A 20,632-nucleotide genomic window follows, 5' to 3' on the forward strand; every position below is an offset into this window, starting at 1 on the left:
CTCTTATTTAAAGTGCGCGAGGCAAAATCAATTGGTTTATCCTAGCCAATTGGACCCTGAGATAAGACAGCTGCAATAGAATACTTAGAGGCGTCACATGTCAAAACAAAAGGTTTAGTAAAATCTGGATACAGAGTATAGGAGCAGTGGTTAATTTATGTCTCAAGGAATCGAAAGCAAGTTACTGTTGGTTCTCCCATTTAAAGGAAGTATTTTTACGTAATAGGGTAGTTAAAGTTTTAGCGATTTTAGAAAAATCCGGAATGAAACGGCGATAGTACGAGACTAATCCTAAGAAAGATTTGATGTCTTAATAATAAATAATTTAGTTACTGCTTTGATTTTTTCTGGATTTCGTTTCACTCCGTGTTTTGTAATAATGTGGCCCAGATATCCTACTTCTCTTCTCAAAAACTCAATTTATCTGGTTGGAGTTTGAGATTAAATTTGCGTAACTTCTGAAATAATAATCTTAGATTTTCTATATGAGATTGTCCCAGTTTGTTTCCTTACTTCTTCCTTATGTACTTCGGGAAAGTGATGTGATTTGATATGTACAGGAACATCAAAATTAGTTTTTATTTCATGTTCAATTGCAGTAGTACATGTTAATATTTATCCAGGTATGTGAAATATATCAGAAAAATCAACAAATAAATCATAAAGAGCGTTAGTTTCTTCTTCATTAAGGTGAGAAACTCTTAATGGATCTAGAACGGACTGGGCTTTATTATATGTGCTAATATTATTATTAGAATTACTGAAATTAACTGGATAAATAGCAGGCTTTGAGACACAGAGAAGTTTTAGTTTACTAGAGATTGGAAGATTCGGATATATTAATAGTAGATATATTAAACCTATTATTGTCTTTAACTTTAACTAGGCGGTTTGCTATCAATATATTGTCACATATATTCTGATCTAAAGTGAAACCTTCTCTGATTTCGGGGTTTTTAACCAAGCATTATCTAGTCTGTTCTAGGAGAAATTATATGAGTTGGTTCGCGGAATTGAAGTTTAACATCTTCATTGTTTATTCTTAGATTGTCCTTATTGTAATCTATAGCGCAATTTAAAACTGTCTAACATATCTGACCCGATTATTCTATCATATGGCAAGTTGATATCTTTTACTACGTGAAAATTTAAGGCTAAACTTTAAAGTCACCTGTTATTTGAGTACATTCTTCTGCGGGATCTATGTTATAGGTTTCATAAGTAAGTTTTGGAAGATTTTGAATGAAAGAAAATTTAATTAGATTTATTGAGGATCCGGAATCTATTAACAGGGATAGAAGCTTATTAGATAAAGAAGTATGTACTTGAATATGTGGAAGTAATATTTTTGTTGGATCAGAAGTAATTTCGAATATATCTGATTCTTTTTTAATAGGAAGTGCGGTTTAAGTAGATTCAGTGGACAGACTTCCAGGACACGCAGTGGTTTTGTTACTTAAAGGTACAGCGGATTTAGTGGATACAGTGGTTTCATTAATTATATTGGGTTTACAGGATACAGTGGATTTATTGGAGTTAGCATTAAATAATTTAGTGTCAATTTTTTTTTGGGTTGTCTCGCACGACGACATCGTGAGACATTCGATAGTTTTTTTCATCATCGCCATTTATCTCATCGCGAAGTTGTTCTACGCGAGGTAAAATTAACGCGTTGTTGAGCTCTAGATGATGAGGGTTGATTATACATTCTATTGTTATATTCTCTTTTCCTACAATTTTCGATGGAATGTCCAATATTCTTACAAAACCTACAAATAATTTGGTTCCTAGTACTGGGAAAAGCGCGTTTTGGTAAATTTGATTCCTGTGAATGAATTCCTCACACTGAATTGATTTTTCAGGAAGTCTAAGTTGTCCCCAAGAAATAAACTCTTTGATGGAGCAGGCAACTTCGGCCTTTCCACTGAGCTGACATATATTTAAATACTATTGGTTTTTGGACTTCTGTTGAAAGGTCATACGCGTTATTACAATTTGTTAGGAATGAGTTGAGGGTTTCCCTAGAACCATCGTATGGTTTTATAAATTTTAAAAGAATATAAAGTTCTAACTCGGGAGTTGAATTCGTCTTTTTTCCTCTTTGTTTACTTTGTTCTACGGTATTTAAAGGTCTTTCATTCTTAGATTACGAGGGCAAATTAACGTGGGTCGGTACGTGTAATGTTTCCACTTTAACAGCTTTTAGTACTTTAGGCTCTGCCATGGTTCTTTTAAATTAATAATATATGTAGTAATATTGGATGCAAGTTCAATGTCGTTCGACCAAACTGCGATAATTCACTTTTAAGAATGTTACTTGATGTTAATCTTATAATTGCGGTTTTGTATTCACAATAAAAAAATATATTTTATTTTTCACTTTTCACTTCACATGCAAGAGTTAAGAGCCATTTCACAATTTTACGCTCTGCAAGTTTAGGTAAATTTGGTCGCATCGCGCGAGTCGTACGAGCCGCGCGATCTTTGTGCTAGTTAGTATAGTGTGACAACCAAAAGACCATCTGCATCATTAAATAATGCTGTTTTCAAGCAGTATTGTGTTCCTGTTGGTGAGTAAGGTGACCAGAGCTCCTGGGGGATTGGGGATTGGGTCGGCAACGCGCTTGCGATGCTTCTGGTGTTGCAAGTGTCTATAGGCTGCGGTAGTCGCTTACCATCAGGTGAGCCGTACGCTTGTTTGCCGACCTAGTGACATAAAAAAAAAAAAAAAAAAAAAACCATCTTGATCATTTTCTAATGTATAATAAAAATTAATAACTATGGTATAAAATGTTTTTTACATAATTAATTTCTTAAAAATTTCAAGTATGTTATATAACAACAATCAATAAATTTAAAATAAAAATAAAAAATCAATTTTATGAAACAATTTTTTTTAAATTGATTTAGTTTTTTCATTTTACGAATTAATCTAATATTTACGATATGAATAAAATAGCATTTTATGACATCGAGACCGACAAACATATTAATTAACAAATAACAAGACAAACAGATTGAAATGCCTATTTGTATTGATAATGTGAAAAAAGAAAATTAAATTATACATTTGTTTACAGAAATTATCATTATATTATTTTACAGTCATTTTCGTAATATGTTTATTTCATTTATATTTTATTATGAAAGTATCAAATGCGGTTTATCCGCTATAACAACAGGGGCTTGGCGCGTGTGAGCGAAAGAGACGGCTGCGCAGAATTTGGCGTGGACCTTACCTCTAAGAGCGCTAGCGCTCGACTGATTTACTGGGCTTGATGCGTGGTAATATATACTATCTTTTTATTATTTAATATGAAATGTATTAAAAATGATTATATCTTTTAATTTATTTATTTTTTGTTTTCCTTAATAATGTAAGTTTACTTTGATGAAGATAGTTCGTTAAAATTTCTTAGTTTTCTAAGAAAAATATCGCTTTTAAAATTGTACTTATTTGGAAAATATTCGTAACTTTAATTTTTTTTTATCGTTTAATAGAGATACAAATGGAATAAAAATCTGTGATAGTTCTCAACAAAATTATATTCCACATATTACGATATTTTTTAAAATGGTTTCAACGTAGAGGTTATTGAAAAGTAGGACTCCAAAGTATACATTGCGACCGTTTACCCAGGAAGGAGGCTGATGAAAAGGTTAATAATTTTATACACATAATATAAATCAAAATTCTGATCTGACTATCGACTACAACAAAAGTTGCTCTATTATATTTTAAGAATATAAATTACATTATTCCATCCAACACTGAGATTAACGACGTCAAAATATTACAATTTCGTGGATTGTTACCGATTTTTGTGAAATGGCTCTTAAACTTTTCTCACAGAAATAGTATTATAACACAAATAGTAAAATAGTTATCACTAATTAATTTTATTTACACGTTTGATTTCACTTTCACACTGGAAGGCGTACCGGGGATCTCTTTCCGGAAATCCTATCACGCTGCCACCACCCATATTTTAGTTTAAAAAAAAACCTATTTATTGACATTCATTAAAAGTTTATTACATTTATTCGCCTTAACTATGTTTATTCACTTGAACTAGAACAGGATTTAGTATAGAAATGGAATATCAATGAATTCTTAGGCATCCGTTGCCTAAGGGAGATAAGGTGAGACTGATTACCAAAGGATCTGACAATGATCATATGCCAATATTGCTGACGTGGTAGCGTCACAGAACTCAGCAATTCCTCTTGCATAACCGGGGTATAACAGAACGAATCCAGAGAAAGTTTTTATGGCTTCTGGCGTTTCTATACGAGTATATCTTATATCTTCGAGATCACCGCTGTAAGCTCGAACATTTTAAAATGACTTCGCTGGAGGAGCGCATCATATGCACGATTTAATATTTTTATACAAACCAATAAACGGCGTATTTGATTGCCCTCAACTAAATAAATTAGTTATTAATTATACAAGTATTAGTAAATACAAGCCCTTTGCATATAGCAGCTATACTAACCTAGGTTCAATTTCTCCCATAAATAGACTTGTGCGAGAATACAATAAACTAGCTACATCCAATCTAAAAATTGATATATTTAGTGACTCGTTGACAAAATCTAAAAAAGTTATTAAAATTAATGACGCAAATAATATAGTATAAATTTAATTTATATTAAATCTTGCTTAATGCTAGTAACTAATATTTATTGACGATTTTTAAGTGTTTTTATTTTTTATTATTAATGAAAAGTGACATTAAAATATGGAAATATTATAAATCGGAATCATTAATATTAGATCCTTAATCTTGATTAAATCAACTGTACCTTAATTTATTTTTATTCTCTATTTGTATTAATTTAAATAAAGGTATATTAAAATGGACAAAATAGTGTGACGTTATTGATTATTTAATTTTAATTAATTATAAAGAATGACATTATAATATATTAATTTATTGTAAAGAATGAAATTGTAATTTAATCTTATCAAACCGAAATTTCAAATGACTTCCAAGTACTTATACTTTATTTTTTATATAATTTGATAAAAAAAATAGCTGTATATGGTTTCCTTTTTCCTAAATTCTTTTTTTTTGTGAATATTAATAATTTTACCACTTTAATTGTAAATTGAAAATTTTGTTTTTTATTACTATTGACGAAATCATCGAAAATCGACTGTAAATAAGTTTTTTTTAATCTTCTATTTTTTATTTTTAGTTTTGGTCATTAATTGTGAACATGTTGTGACATTTTTGAAAATATTAGGATTGTGAATTTTATGTTTTTATTCTTATTGTATTAACAATTGTACGAAATTTAGAACAATTGTATAAATCCATTGAAATATAGAAGGTTTCTCTTGATCAAATCAATTGCAATTACACACAAACTATGTTACACTTTTGAAGTTTTCTGTATTCCCTATTTGTTATATTTTATTATTATTATTATTATTTCTACGTTGTATAATCTCGGCTAGTAACCATTAAGCCGGTTAGTCGTCACACGGGCCTAGGCCAAATGTACATCAACGGGTTAGCAAATAAAGGGTTATTAAATTTATATACATTATATTTCATAATCGTTAGTGTGACAGTTTATATAAGTGTTAGTCTTTAGTCAGATGGGTTGGGCTCACTTTGGAGAAATTTGCTTACCAATCTGCATTTGTTTAGAATTGCTGCTTTTTGAAATAATTGGTAAGTGCTCGCTGGTAATTTTAGTGTTTGTAGAGACGTATGTAGTTGAGTAGGTATAACTCCTGTTGTGGAAAGTACTATTGGGACTATTGTAACTTTTTGTAAATGCCAAATTCGGGTTATTTCATTTTTTAATTCGGTATATTTAGATAGTTTTTGAGCTATTGTTGATTGTAAGTTATGTGTGTTGGGTACTGCTATGTCAATAAGAAAACCACTCTTGCTTATTTTGTCAATTAGTGTTATATCGGGTCTATTAAAATGGATTGTGCGGTCTGTAAGGATGCCTCGGTCAAAGTACAGTCGTGTAGTGGAGTTTTCTAACGCGGGTTCTGGGGTGTATTTGTAATATGGTAATAATGTCTCTGTTAATTTACATTCATTAGCAAGTTTTTGGTGTATGATACTGGCTATTTGATCGTGTCTGTGTTTATAGTCTGTTTGGGCTATTGATTTGCACGCGCCGGTTATATGTTGGATAGTTTCTGGATTACTGTTACATTTTCTACAAGAATCAGTGGTGGTTAAATTTTTAATTATATATTTTCTATAGTTTTTTGTTTCAATGACCTGATCCTGTATAGCTATCATGAATCCTTCAGTCTCTGGGAAGAGTGCACCTCGATGAAGCCACTCGCTCGACGCTTCTTTGTCGACGTTTGAAAGGCATAGATCCTGGCGGTGTCTTCCGTGTAGAGATTTCTGGGCCCATTCTGTGATTTTAGTTCTGTTGTCAATTAGTGTTTCATTTTTCTGAGCACTCCTAATTTTAAGGTTAAGAGGCGTAAAAGCTTGATCCATTTCTGTTATTATTTTATGAAGTCTGGAATATTCTATTTTAGCAAAAAAGTATTTCCTGAGAGTAGAAATCTGTTTATTGTGTAAATTTAAAATATCTACGAGGCCTCTACCTCCTTCTTTTCTGGGTAGTGTTAGTCTTTGTAAGCATGATCTGGGGTGGTGTTTGTGAGATTTAGTCATGGTGGTGTTAATTTTTCGTTGTAGGCTCTTGAGTTCCGATTTTGTCCATTTTATAATACCAAAAGAATATGTAAGTATAGGTATTGCAAAGGTATTGATTGCTTTTATAGTATTACGTGAATATAGCTGTGTTTTTAGTATTGTGTTTAGTCTGTGTTGAAATTGTTGTGTCAGTCTAGTCTTAGCTTCCTTGTGATGTATTTGTAAAGATTGGTCGTATCCTAAATATTTGTAGGTGTCTTCTTCATTTAATAGTTCAATTTTTTCTCCTGTTATTAGCTTATATTGATGTTGATAATTTTTTCCTGCCTTAATTGAGTTGATTCTACATTTATCAATCCCAAATTCCATTTTATGTCTTTTGTGAACTGTTCTGTTATTTTAGTTATTTCGATTAGTTGATTTTTATTATTATTATTATTATCGGTATTTTTTTCTCAGCCTTTGGCTGGTTTGTCTGCATTTACGGGTCAAAACCAAGTAAATACAGCGTGTGGTGTGATAAAATTATGTGTTGTGTGGAATTTCGTGTTCGTCAATTTGCAAGAACTTTCTTACGATTCGGCATGTATTTAAAATGGCGGCTTTTTGTAAGGTGATGTAAAGAGTTTCGTTTAATTCTAGTAGTTTGAGACTATGTAAACAGATGGTTTGGGATAACACCTGTGGTGGAAAGAGCTCTTGGGATTATGTATACTTTATTTTGGTTCCAAATTCTAGCTACTTCATCCTTTAGTTCAGTATATTTGTTGATTTTTTCAGAAATTGTTTTTTGTAGGTTATGAGTGTTGGGAACAGCAATATCTATCAGATAGGTTATTTTATTTAATTTATTTTGGAACGTTATATCCGGTCTATTGTAGTGGATGGTTTTGTCTGTAAGTATTGCGCGATCAAAATAGATCTTATGTGTGTCGTTTTCTAAGACTGATTATTATTATTATTATTATTATTATTTAATCATTGTCTTATAGATCTAAGAAATTGTTAAATTATTAAGTTAACCCACTGTAAACTTTTTTCAATCTAGAATATTTTTTTTTTTATATAATTAACAAAGGCGACGTTTTGAAAATTTGCTAACAATATTGTACAATAATATTTAAATGTGACTCATTGTAAAAAATATGTATTACTATTTGATAAATTATCCGAGTGTCGCCTTTATTGCGTTGATGAGCCTTGAATAAATAAATAAATTAATAAATTTTTAAATACAGTGGACTGCAACACACAAGGTATACTTACATATATACTAGGCTTAGGCGTTATGCGCTCAGGCAGTGTGAGAATCATTTGTAAAAAGCGGAAAATATAATATAAGAGCTCGGTGTTGCAGGTGGAGGCGGGGGGCGAGGAGGCGAGCGGCAGCGGCGTGGCGGACAGCTGTGGGGACAAGTTGCGGCCCGGCGCGCTCGACAAGATGGTGGCGCTGGTGGGCGGGCTCGTGGAGCGTTCACGCGACGCCGCGGGGCACGTGGCGCTGGCCGAGCCCGACGCGCGCGCGCTGCTGCACGCCAAGGTACGCCGCGCTTGCTGTGTATGCATGTGTATGTGCGTGTGTATGTGCGTATGCACGTGTGCGTGTGCGTGTCCGTGTGCGTGTGCGTGTGTGCGTGTGCGTGTCCGTGTGCGTGTGCGTGTGCGTCTGCATCTCAGTGTGCGTGTGCGTGTGCGTGAGCGAGAGCGTGTGCGTGTGCGTGTGCGTGTGCGTGTGCGTGAGCGAGAGCGTGTGCGTGTGCGTGTGCGTGTGCGTCTGCGAGTGCGAGTGCGTGTGCGTGTGCGTGTGCGTGTGCGTGTGCGTGTGCGTCTGCGTGTTTGTGTGTGTGTGTGTGTATATTTATGTGTATAAGTCCGTCCATATTAAATATATAACAATTTATTGGATTGTAGTATGTGGTGCTATTAAATTGGTCATGATATTGTACGTGACAGTTTTGATTCTACGGTAGTTACTGTTATTATTACTTTTTAAATCTTGATATTTAGGCGTGAAAGTGTAATCAAAAGTATTCATAGTGATAGTGAAAGGTTAAAAATTTATATTGTTATAGGACAGAACAGGTATATAGGATTACTACGCATTCAATATTACTCCCTGTCTGTCCTGTCACTGAGGCTTGGCGAATATGTTCCCCACTATGAATAACGATCGCTACCAGGTATTTATGGTAACTTCCGGGGCCGGATATGTTCCCTGCTATGAACAACGATCGCTATTAGGTATTTATGATAACAACCGGGGCTGATGGCTTAACTTACTCTCCAAGGCACGTTAGAAGCACCACAAAGAAAACATCCAAACCGGAAAGAAATATTTGTACAAATACAAATATCCATCCCGAGCGGGAATCGAACCTGCAAACCGTCGGTGTTTTTTTGGGCGACTACTCGCATCACTACTCCAGAGCGGTTGTTACACCAGAGCGTTGTTGTCTTAAATACGACTAATTTTAAATATTTCCTTTTCTTTTAGTTCGCTAGCTTTATTATTTTTTTTTTTTTTCAATTTCACGTTACAGGGGTTTCCTTTTATCTACCAACAAACGAGGGACAGTTTAAATCTGCAGCAGACTAAGTCTCTGATCTTCGCTCTGTGTCGCTGGAACGAGGCTTTAGCGCAAAAAATCGTGAACATGATCTTTCAAGCGATCGCAAAACATTCGGAGGTCAGTATGACATTTTACAAACTCAGATGGCGAAGTGGAACACGTTATTATAGAACAGTGGTTATTAACCTGTTGTCGCGGTCTGGAAGCAACCGAAGTGGTCTGCAAAGGCAGTGTGCAGAGATGTGTGTTTTATTAAGCTAATTTGTATGTTCTGTTTCATTTATAGACTTCATTGTCAATAAAAAAAGTTCGACTAGATTAATATCGTCGATTACCTACATATACCTACAAAATTCCTTAATATTGTACAAAATAACAATTATTTCAGATTTTATTCCAAAACAGTTGATAGTCCTTGACAAAAAAGACATTTTATCAAAAAAATCACAAAAAGGTTAAGAACCACCGTTTATTTGTTTTACAGAGACACCATAAACACATAATAAGAACATTGTGGTTATAACGAATAGCACAGTCATAATAGCATATTAAACAGTATAATTTGTCCTTACTGGTGTTTACAACATAAAATATATTTTATTAGAAAATATAAAGTAATCCGTTATTTTGCGGTAGAACTGCGGACCGTTCTTCAAGTTGCTGACGTTGCTGGTGGAGGGTAGCGGTGGCGGTGCGGGCGCGTCGGGCGGGCTGCCGTGCTTCACGGCGCTGGCCCTGGCGCGCCTGTGGGACGCGGGCGACGTGTGCCCGTACGCCGCGCTGGAATGGCTGGCCATGCAGGTCCTCACTACTGTCATCTCTTTATAGTACTTTTGTTAACCGCTTAGTGTATTCCCGCTGCGGAGAGGGCGTTAAGCCGTCAGTCCCGGTTATCATAAATACCTATGAGATGATAGCGATTGTTCCTTATAGTAGGTAATATATTCGCCAACCCGCAGTGGACCAGCGTGGTGGATTAAGCTCTGATCCTTTCCTTTCATAATCGTATATCTTACGTATTGTATCGTAATCGTAGTATTTATGTTTATTTTGTTTTATACGATAATTGGGTATATGAAAAAATGTAATGCCTAAGTATGTTTCTTTTTTGTTCTGTTGCTTTAAATAATACTTGTTGCGCTCATCAAAATAGGGCATCACTGCAAATCAGTGTTGTGTGGCTATGGCAGTAAATAATATAGCCACCCCCTCTCTTCCCGTGGGTGTCGTAAGAGGCGACTAAGGAATAAATTTCATTACTACTTTGGAACTTAAAAAGCCAACCTATGGCGGAATAACCATTCAACTGCTGGCTTATAAATACACAGGGCGAAGACGGGCAGCAGCGTCTTCGGTGCGACAAAGCCAGCCCTGCGGTCACCAACCCGCCTGCCCAGCGTGGTGGCTATGGGCAAAACACATGAGTTCACGCCATTTTTGGCGTGAACTTGTGGAGGCCTATGTCCAGCAGTTGACTGCGATAATAGGCTGAAGTGTGTGTGTGCGTGCGTGCGTGCGGGCGGGAGGGCGTGCGTGCGTGCGTGCGCGCGCACGCACGCGTGTTTGTGTGTATGAAAATCAGTATTGGTTTTTTTTTTAAATTCCACTTCGAGTTGAGTAAATTATAAAAATAACTTTTTTGAAACTATTGATTATTTATTTATTTATATGTAATTAAGTACTGTTTATTTTGGTGATTTTTGTTTATGTTTAGTTGACATGTTAGTTATTTTTGTTATTTTATTTTGTGAAATAAAACTTCCTTTATTAATCCATTAATTTTTATTCGTCAAGTTAAATAACAGAATAAAGTACATTAAAAGTAAGAAAATACGGCGCGTAATTTAAAAGATTAAAATTATTTCTATGCCATAAGTTTTTTTAATTATACAAATCGAAGGAGGTCTTACGTTAAGACCGTAAAATTTTTTTGAGCGAGGACGGCACCGTGTGTATGAAGCGTAACGTTCCGGATAAACGTGTGTCGTGCCGCGCAGGTGCCGCGCAACAAGGCGGCGCACGCGTGGGCGCTGCGCACGGCGGACCGCTGGCTGGAGGCGCAGCTGCTGGCGGCGGGCGCGGCGCGCGTGCGCGCGGCGGCGGCGCTGCTGCTGGTGGCGCTCGTGCCGTCGCAGCACTTCCGCGCCGGCTACGCGCGCGCGCGCCCGCCGCCCGCGCCCGCGCCCGCGCCCGCCAAGCTGCCCGAGCCGGCGCACCACACGCTGCACCAGGTATCCCCCGCACCGGCCCGCTCTCTACTGAGTGTTTTTATTTGATGATTAAAATAAACCGACTTCAATTTACATCGACGAGTAATAAAATTGGGACCTTAAAGGTAGTCGAAAAACTTATTATCTAAATGTGCAATATTAAGGATAATTAAAAAACTACTCGTCAGATGTTGTTCAAATTTAAATGTGACCACGTGACGAGCACCAACTCGAATAAAAAAGGAATCGTTAATATTGATACATGCATCAAAAAGTTATAGATAACGTACATACAGTCAAATCGAGAACCTCGTCTTGTTTTTGAAGTCGGTTGGCAAAGTGTTTATCTTGTGAGAGTTTTTTGTGTTGCAGCGCTCTCAACACACACTCGTTAAATGGTATTCTTCTCCAGGTATACACGATGCTGCTGAGCAAATTGAAAGCGGCTCGAAAATACACGGACATCGCCGTTCACGGAACTATGAAGCTTACCGCTTATTTCGGAGTGATGTCCTACTGTATCGTTAGCAGGGTGGAGAAGCTAATGGTATGTTATGACCGATGTTTCTTACTTTACTACTTATGTGTCCAATATTATATATGTCTTTTATCTGTTGTATATTTCAGTTCGGTCAATACTTTAACGACCTGTGGGAGCTCTACCACCCAGCGATATCGGAACCTTCGGTAGCCGTACACCCAAATAAGCAAGCGCTTCTAACGTTTTGGCACGCGGTGTCCGTCGACTGCCCAGAAAACGTGCAGCTAATGTTGTCCAACCAACGTTTGATCAAGCACATCGCTTTCAACTATATACTGTGAGTTAATTATTTTTTATAGTAATGTTAATATACTAAATAATTTTAAGAATCGGTAAATGATTAATTAATTATATGATACTTTTGTAAAATAATAAAGAGTTAAGACAAAACCACATCGATTTTAAATCTAATATTTAAATTTTATAAACGCATGGTTAGCTTGTGCGCTAAGACTAAGAGTCATGACTTTAGTCTTCGCTCATTGCAAGTATTTGTACAGGTCATAAAAATGTGATCTGGGCCTTTAATGTCAGTGGTATATTTATTTCGAAATTCTCATCCTACTCGGAGCTGTCGAGTATGAAAGTTTTGAACCAAACACCTAACATTGCTCTAAAGTAGTTTCATGTTCGTGAAGTAAGTAAGGTAACCAGAGTTGAGAGAGTAGAGAGCCGGGGGGATAGGGTCGACCATCACGATTCAGCCTGTAATAACTCAATACTGGGCATAGGCCTTTCCTTTAACAACCGCTCTGCTGCAGTGGTGCTAGTAGGGTCGACGATGTTCTTTCAACGCTTCCAGTAATCTAGGCGTCCACAGACTACGGTATCCTCCTACCACCGGCCTTACCATACCCATGCTTACACTCATATCGGTATGAAAGGAATCATTCGATTCGAGTGTAGCACGTGTCGTGTGACGTCCGCTCGTGCCGCAGGGCCGACCACGAGGACGGCGAGGTGGTGGCGTACAACCGCGCCATGCTGCCGCCGTACTACGCGCTGCTGCGGCTGTGCTGCCGGCGCTCGGCGGCCTTCGCGCGCGCGCTCTCGCAGCACCAGAACATCCACTGGGCCTTCCGGAACATCGCGCCGCACGCGCACCTCTACCCCGCCGCCGCGGACGAGCTGCTGCGGTTACTGGCTTATAGCACTACCACTAATCTCGTACTCGACTATTAACCACAGGACTCCTAGAGAATGAATCGGAGCACTATCCACTTGTTTGTTGTTGTAAAAAAATTGAATCTAAAAGCAAAATTTAACCACCAACCCATTACCCATAAAATGTCACCGTTAAAAATGGCGCACCTACACAGTCCTAAGTACTCCGCACGAGACTAAATATACCATCCAAACAAATATCAAAAAAAAAAACAACAATTGTATGTCGCGTTATATAAATGATTAGGCAAAATAGATTTAGACGTGTTTATAACAACTTAAACTACTGCTTCTGTTTGCGTAATATTTTGTAAATAGTTTAGGATTGGCAAGTATTTGTATTTTAATTTTATACTTTCTTATTGTTTCTTCATATTCCACATTTATTCTCATATGTCATTATACATATAACCATTTGAAAATAAAATGAAATGCAGGCTGGCGCGCATCCTAGCCGCCAGGGGCGGGGCGGGCGGCGCGGAGGGCGCGGAGGCGCGCGAGGTCGCCGCCTTCAGGAGAAGCACGCTCTCGGCTTACTTGCAGGGTACGACTATGTATACGATACGACGGTACGACTATACTCGTAACACTCATCGCAGCCCAGCTATCATCCATACACTACGTCATAGACAGTAAACACCTATAAATCATACTCTTGGTTGGTCATGTTTGGAATATTTGATTTTAAAATTATAATTCCAAAAATATTTTTAACTAAAGTAACCCATATATATTTTAAGTTTTAATACTAGATGTAACGTCCCAAGGTTTATGGTTTGAAAGATACAAATTAAATCGTCTTTGATTTTTTATTGGAGTTTACTCATTGAGAAACGATGTAAGTGTAAGGCAGATATGAAATAAATATGGTGAGTGAGAAACCGGTATTGCTGAGCAGTGACGCTAAGAGTGAATTTTACCGCGCAAAGCCTCTTGCGAGAAGGAATATATATTTTTACTAGGCCGTTTTTGGCTGCTTTCTGCTCCGAGGGTTGTGGGTTCTATTCCCACCCCGATTCTGGGTGTAATATAAATATTTTTTTATATATGTATTATTTATAAGTATGTTTATCGAAAAAAAAAAAGTAGCCATATACAAGTCAGCTGTTACCTATAACACAAGCATTAAGTTGCTTACTTTAGGAACAGACGACCGTGTGTGTATTGTGTAGATATTTATTTATTTATATTTTAAATATCACGATAATCATTCTTAAGGACTACTCCAGTCGTGTTTTGGAGCTGACCTACACTTTTTATTTACGTGATAACTATAAGTACGTGTCGTAATGTCACAGTTATTGCAGGTTTAAACGGGCGGACGTGCTGGACGACGTTAATATCTGCGTTTTGCACGCTCGTCGAGAATGAGGATGATAGGCTGTACGTAGTTTATAATGGCGGACTGCAAATGACCTTTGAAGTGAGTATATGACTGCAATTTTAATTTTTATTACATGGTTTATATTAATTTCTGAATATTGAAATATTTTTTTTTTGTTTTTTTTTTTATTCGTTTAAAGGATTGCCAACACATAAAGTTCTTTTTTTGTTGGAAAGGAGATGTCCTTAATTTTGTACTATGATAAAGAAAACCAGGATTTGACGATGGGATCCCAGAGAAATCGAGGGAACTCTCAAAAATCCGCATAACTTTTTACTGTGTGTACCGATTTTGATAATTTTTAATTTAATCAAAAGCTGATTTTTATCATGTGGTTACATTAAAATTTTATCGAGATCTGATAAATACTTTTTGAGTAATCTTTGATAACGCGTAGTTACTTGACTATTTTTTCGTCGATCTACGTTGTATTACTTGTCGATGTAATTGAAGTCTGTTTTTTTCGTTTGCCTGCAAACACAATTATAAATTTAACATTAGTAAAACGCAAACAGTTTACGTCTTACTTAAATTAAAAGTACTTTACTAAAGTTAATACTTTGTTAAATCAGGGATTAGGTAAAAAGTTAAGTTTCTCAGACGCAGTTGTGTGACGTCTTATTAATTATCCGTATCTGATAACGTTATATAACATATATAGTTAAAATGGGTACAGATAATACAAACATACGATTCAGCCTGTAACATCCCACTGCTGGACCTAGGCCTCTTTCTTCATGTCCACCGTTCTGTTCCACTGCAGGTTGGTGGATACATTCCTACTATGAGTAACGAACCCTATCAGGTGTAATATGTTAACAACCAATAATTATGATAACAATCGGGATCGACAGCTTAACGTGTCCTACGAGGTGTGGTGGGGAGATCCACAAGGACGGACATCTAAACCGTAAACAATTGTTTTATTCAAATATTTATTCCGAGCGGGAATCGAACTGGCGACCCGAAAGTGTAGGCGCCTACACGGCACACACATCACTAACTAGATCGGTGGATATACACAATACATGAAACAGTTCTAACGTAACTCAACCGTCCGCAGGCGCTGCACAGCCTGCACGCGGTGTACGTGGAGGGCGGCGGCGTGGGCGGCGTGGGCGCGGGGGCCGGCGCCGCGGTGCGCGCGGAGCTGGGCGCGGCGCTGCGCTGGGCGCGCTCGCTGTGCCGCACGCTGCGCATGCGCCGCGACGCCAAGGAGGCCCGCGCGCTGCTGCTGGCCTGCAAGGACTGGCCCGAGTGCGCGCGCCGCCTGCTCACCCTGCTCAACCTGCACCAGCGCACGCCGCGCCTGCCGCACGCCGCGCTCGGTAACCGCACACGCTCATACCTCTATGAGACCTCACATTTCAACGTTTATTCTATTAAGATGACCTCTTATACTTAAATTACCTAAATAACCGCGCAGTCGTCTTGCGGTCAGTTGTTCTTTTTAAGATTGCTTTCTAATAAAATTATCAGAGAAAGCATTATCATTGCTGGCTTAAGTTATTCATTTTGTATTAGTCAGCAGTGATAGTCTCATTATTTAAAAATGTACATTGTAATAAAATTCACCGGGACAACTCGAGCTTTAACGATAGGTCATAACTTAAAATCGCACATACATCGATGTTACTATTTTGTGCTCGCTGTCTTCAACAGTCTTCTGCGAGCAATATAAAAGGCATATTTGTGGTGGTCGTCACCGACCAAAAGAAACTAGGTCACACGCTTCGGAGGAGTGTAGCTCCGAGAGCTACGTTTGTCCGAAACGACCTAAAGGCCGGAACCGGCGTAGCAGTGCGCTTTAGTCAGCTGACGCACGATACACGGCAGCGAGTGTAGTGAGTCGGCGGCCGCAGGCGTGCTGCGCGAGCTGGTGCTGCTGGGCGGCGGCGCGGCGCTGGGCGCGCTGGTGCCGCTGGCGGCGGGCGCGCACGCCGCCGCGCGCGCCGCCTCGCGCCCGCGCCGCCCCGCCGCGCACGCGCCGCCGCGCGCCGCGCTGCACCGCCCCTACCACAAGTTCATCGGTGAGTCGCCGCTACCCGAGCGCTCGAACCTGGCCTTCGCGGCCGTTCCCACTCTACGTTCTTGTATTTGTTCAAGGACGATTTCACAGGCTGTAGACAAAATTTATCCTGCGAATAAATTTCGAATCGACTTAAACGGCACGAGGCAGAGTGAGTCATTGAGTTTCTTTTTAATTAATAAACGAAAACTGTTATCTGTCGAATACCGTCAACAGTTAAATAGCGTTATCTACGAGCCCATAATATGTTTACTTGTGAAAGCCATTTACTCTATATTCATTCAATATCTTTACTTTAAAACAGGTCTAATATCAGTGATTCGGTTAGCAGTTTCTTATTTAAAACTAATAAGTGGTAAATCGACGCCAAATTTCATTTATATCTTTGTAATTAATGTTGCAAGATTTTTTTCGTCCAATCTTTTACGAAAGGGACACGAATTCTGCTCGAATCATATCGATCCGAGTTTCTTTTCTTTAACTATAACGGAGCGAGTAAGAACGGTCGAACTGTGCTCGTCAGACACGTGCTGCCGCGTGGCGCGCAGCCAGCGCTGCATGTCGGAGCAGCTGGTGCTGCTGTCGGCGCTGTGCGCGCTGGAGGCCGTGCCGCTGCGGTTCAACTACTTCGCGGCCTTCTGGAGGGACGTCGCCGCCTCGCCGGTGAGTTGCTCTGACTGTTTTCGACTTACGTGACACTTGCGGATCTTTCGCTTATTTCAACTGTTGACTAGCCCGTTGGCGTAGTTTCTAGTGATCCTGTTTTCTACTCCGGGAATCGTGGGTTCGATTTCCACCCCGAGTCTGGGTATAATATATGTTTATTTCGCTCGCTTCAGTTCTGGGAATAGGCCTCTTTCCCCGTGTAGGAGAAGGATCAGGGCTTAATCCACAATGCTGCTCCAATGCGGGTTGGCGGAGATATCCCTAGTATGAGTAACGATCGCTATCAAGGTGTACATGATAATAACCGGGGACGATGTCTTAACGTGCTCTCCGAGGCACGATGGGGAGACCCACGAGGACAGCACACAGTGCCGGTTTTAGTACTATCAGCGATTTAGGCGAGATTTCAAAGGCCTGATTGCTATTCAATTCCATATTTAAAAAAAGCAATGGATGTAATTACAAACTTCAGTAAAATATATAATAACCCTCAATATAAAAAAAAAACATTGCTGAAATTTTAATTTTCCAGTATTTATATCAGCGTATTCCTTTTCTTCTCTTGTCGTCGTTTTCAACAATTTAGCTTTCGATTGACAAAATTTGTCAATCTACATTGATATATTGACGATTGCAAATAAGTTTTTTCAAAAGCTTAAGCTTAAAAGCGTGGGGGTGAAAAGTTCTTCAACTTTTCACCCCACTGGCAACTGTTTAAGATATAGTCAATAATATTTACAACGCAATTCATATATTTGGATACATTTCTTGTAAGTTGCAATCTTTTATAGAAATAAAAAGAAATCATCAGGTCAAAAAAAATTTTGATTTATGAATTCATCACTCAGCATTAAATCATCTATATTTTAGAGTCAACAGTTAATTACATTTGGAGATCAAGACAGAATTTGATAAGATCGATCAAAAAAGCCTCTAACTAACCTTTCAATTAACTGTTCAAATCTTTTATTTACGGAATTTTATTTGTAGAAGAAAAAATAGATCCTCAAGAGGCTCATCACGGACAATTTCACTAGCTTGACGCTTAACAAATCAGTCTTTAGTGGTTCTAAACATAAGTTCAATGTAGTACTTCAGCTAACTCCTTCACGGTTAAAATGATGCTTTTTAAGCCTGTATTTCTCTATTCTTAAAAAAAGTGCATTATTTATTCAACATTTCTTTAAATTCGCCGAGAACCATGTCGGTTGATTGCAGCAATTGATATATCTTTAACGAAATTAATGAAAAAAATACATAATACCATACTTCTTTTGCACCTACAATTGCTTCTTTTTTTGCTTCGCTGAACACTGGATCAAACCTGATTTCAATAAATATTGAACTTAGCTCAATAACTATTCGTATAATAAAAGCATGAAGTTTTTTACGTTAGGAACAGACGACATATCTATAATATAAAAATGAGTCGCTGAATGTGTTGCTAAGCGCAAAACTCGAGAACGGTTGGACCGATTTCGCTAATTATTTTTTAAAATATTCCTTGAAGTACGAGGATGGTTCTTACGGAGAGAAAAATTCTAAAAAAAAAAAAAAAATTAAAATTATAGAATCGACTGTTAGGCGATACGAAGTTCGCCGGGTCAGCTAGTTATAGATAAAAAAAAATGTATTGTTTCAGGCGGACGCTAAGCTAGAGGAGATGTTGTTGGAGTGTAGCGTCGTCGCGGAGTACATAGATGCCGTGCTGATGGATGAGCGGGAGTCGCTAGCCGATCCCGCCATTTATGATTTCATGCAACATTATTATCCCAAGGTAAAAAATTAAAAATTTCACTGTACATTCTAAAAACAACCATCCATACCTTTTGCATTTATTAATTTTTAGTTACATAGTTGCTATATTTGTTAAGTTATAATAGTGTTATTCTGTAACGCGCGTAAAATGGTACGCGCTATGAATGTCCCATTGCTAGCAGAGATTTCTTTTACGAAAATGCATTTAAGCTAGCAAAATGTGGATTATAAGAACGTATCACGTACATCCATCAACGAACGGTCAACGGTCACTATTTCCTTTCCGACATGGATTCTATTTCGGCTCAAATTAGATGTCAGTATATAAATGATCAGTTCAGAACAGATCTGTTAGGCATTTAAATATACAATGCAGTTGAGCGGTGCGTCGAGCCCGTGTCACGCGGGCGCGGCGGGCGCGGCGGGCGGGTCGGGCGGCAGCGCGGGCGCGGCGGGCGGCGCGGCGCGCGCGGCCGAGGTGCTGGCGGACGAGCTGGCCGGCGGCGCGGCGCGCCTGCCGCTGGGCGCGCTGCTGGGCAGCACGCGCGCGCTGCTGCTGCTGGCGGAGCGCGCGCGGCCCGCGCCCGCCTCGCCGCTGGCCAGGGCGCTGCACCGCGCCGCCGCGGCGCTGCATCAGAGGCTTCTGCGACCCACCGGTACCTACACACATGCCCTGCATGCTGTCCTATTCATTTTTATTTAGTAACGATAGAGATCGTCGAGCTTTTTGTCTCACTTTACAACAATATTCAATCCTAACGTTAGCAATAAAAAAAATCTTAACATTTAATCGTAGCGAGAAATCCTTATTTATTCTTATAAACTTAATGTAAAAAACGAAACAAAATAAAAATTATTATTTTTTCCAATACATAACGCGTAACAGTAGTGTCGATAACAGAGGAGGAGAGCGGCGAGGCGGAGGATGCGACGGCGCCGGGCGAGGCCGCCGAGGGCAGCGAGGGCGAGGAGCCGCCGGAGGAGTCGGACGAGTCCACGGACTCGGCGCCCTCGCCCGCGCCCGACCAGCTGCCGCTGCTGTCGCACGCGCTGCGGCGCCTGCACCAGCTGCAGCCGCCCGCCGACTGAGCGCCGGCGTGCGGCGTGCGCGTGCGGCGTGCAGCGTGCGGCGTGCTGCCGGCGCTGGGCCCCATTGACGCCCGGTCCCTCGGTTGCCCTGTACAGAAAAGCGTTAGTTTTGCTTACGAAAGGTTAAATTTAGAACGTGTCTTGTTCGAAATTTAGCGATTCGTGACTAAAACGTTTATTGAATATAGCAACTGGGCATAAATCTATGGGTGAACTTTATCTCCGCCGTGGCCGGTACTGTTTCGGTTCGATCGTTGACAAGTAATTGTATCTTGACAAGTAATCGTATCTTTAATTTACAGTTTTGTTATATTTATAAAGTCTCGGTAATAATGAAAATGATTGATTTGTAAATATATTTGTTTAGTTACTTGTAAAAAAATTAAGTTTCGTCAATTTCGTATGAACGTTTGGTCAGTGGTTCGATGAGTTAACGAGTTCGTGATTAACTTGGGCTCTATTTCGTGTACCGAACCACGCGTCTTGGACTATGATTTTTTATCTCCTCTACCCACCTTTTACATCCTTGAAATTTAGAATATAAAAGTGGACTTTGTAAAATTAATTAAGT

General features: G+C 38.9%; 1 protein-coding gene across 1 annotated transcript in view; it reads left to right on the top strand.

Annotated features, from left to right (window-relative positions):
- Window positions 1–20,061, top strand: part of LOC123662527 (ubiquitin carboxyl-terminal hydrolase puf) — a 69,926-nt gene extending 49,865 nt beyond the window's left edge. Inside the window, exons 43-57 of the mRNA XM_045597370.1 lie at window positions 8,008–8,190; window positions 9,191–9,337; window positions 9,857–10,021; window positions 11,218–11,451; window positions 11,843–11,977; window positions 12,058–12,248; window positions 12,910–13,107; window positions 13,573–13,679; window positions 14,443–14,558; window positions 15,583–15,847; window positions 16,382–16,549; window positions 17,072–17,211; window positions 18,857–18,991; window positions 19,349–19,628; window positions 19,874–20,061. Coding sequence (XP_045453326.1) covers window positions 8,008–8,190; window positions 9,191–9,337; window positions 9,857–10,021; window positions 11,218–11,451; window positions 11,843–11,977; window positions 12,058–12,248; window positions 12,910–13,107; window positions 13,573–13,679; window positions 14,443–14,558; window positions 15,583–15,847; window positions 16,382–16,549; window positions 17,072–17,211; window positions 18,857–18,991; window positions 19,349–19,628; window positions 19,874–20,061 — 2,652 coding nt within the window. The remainder of the gene's footprint in view (window positions 1–8,007; window positions 8,191–9,190; window positions 9,338–9,856; window positions 10,022–11,217; window positions 11,452–11,842; window positions 11,978–12,057; window positions 12,249–12,909; window positions 13,108–13,572; window positions 13,680–14,442; window positions 14,559–15,582; window positions 15,848–16,381; window positions 16,550–17,071; window positions 17,212–18,856; window positions 18,992–19,348; window positions 19,629–19,873) is intronic.
- The last annotated feature ends 571 nt before the right edge of the window (window positions 20,062–20,632 follow it).

Source organism: Melitaea cinxia, chromosome 18, assembly GCF_905220565.1.
Source record: "Melitaea cinxia chromosome 18, ilMelCinx1.1, whole genome shotgun sequence".
NCBI classification, from domain to species: domain Eukaryota; kingdom Metazoa; phylum Arthropoda; class Insecta; order Lepidoptera; family Nymphalidae; genus Melitaea; species Melitaea cinxia.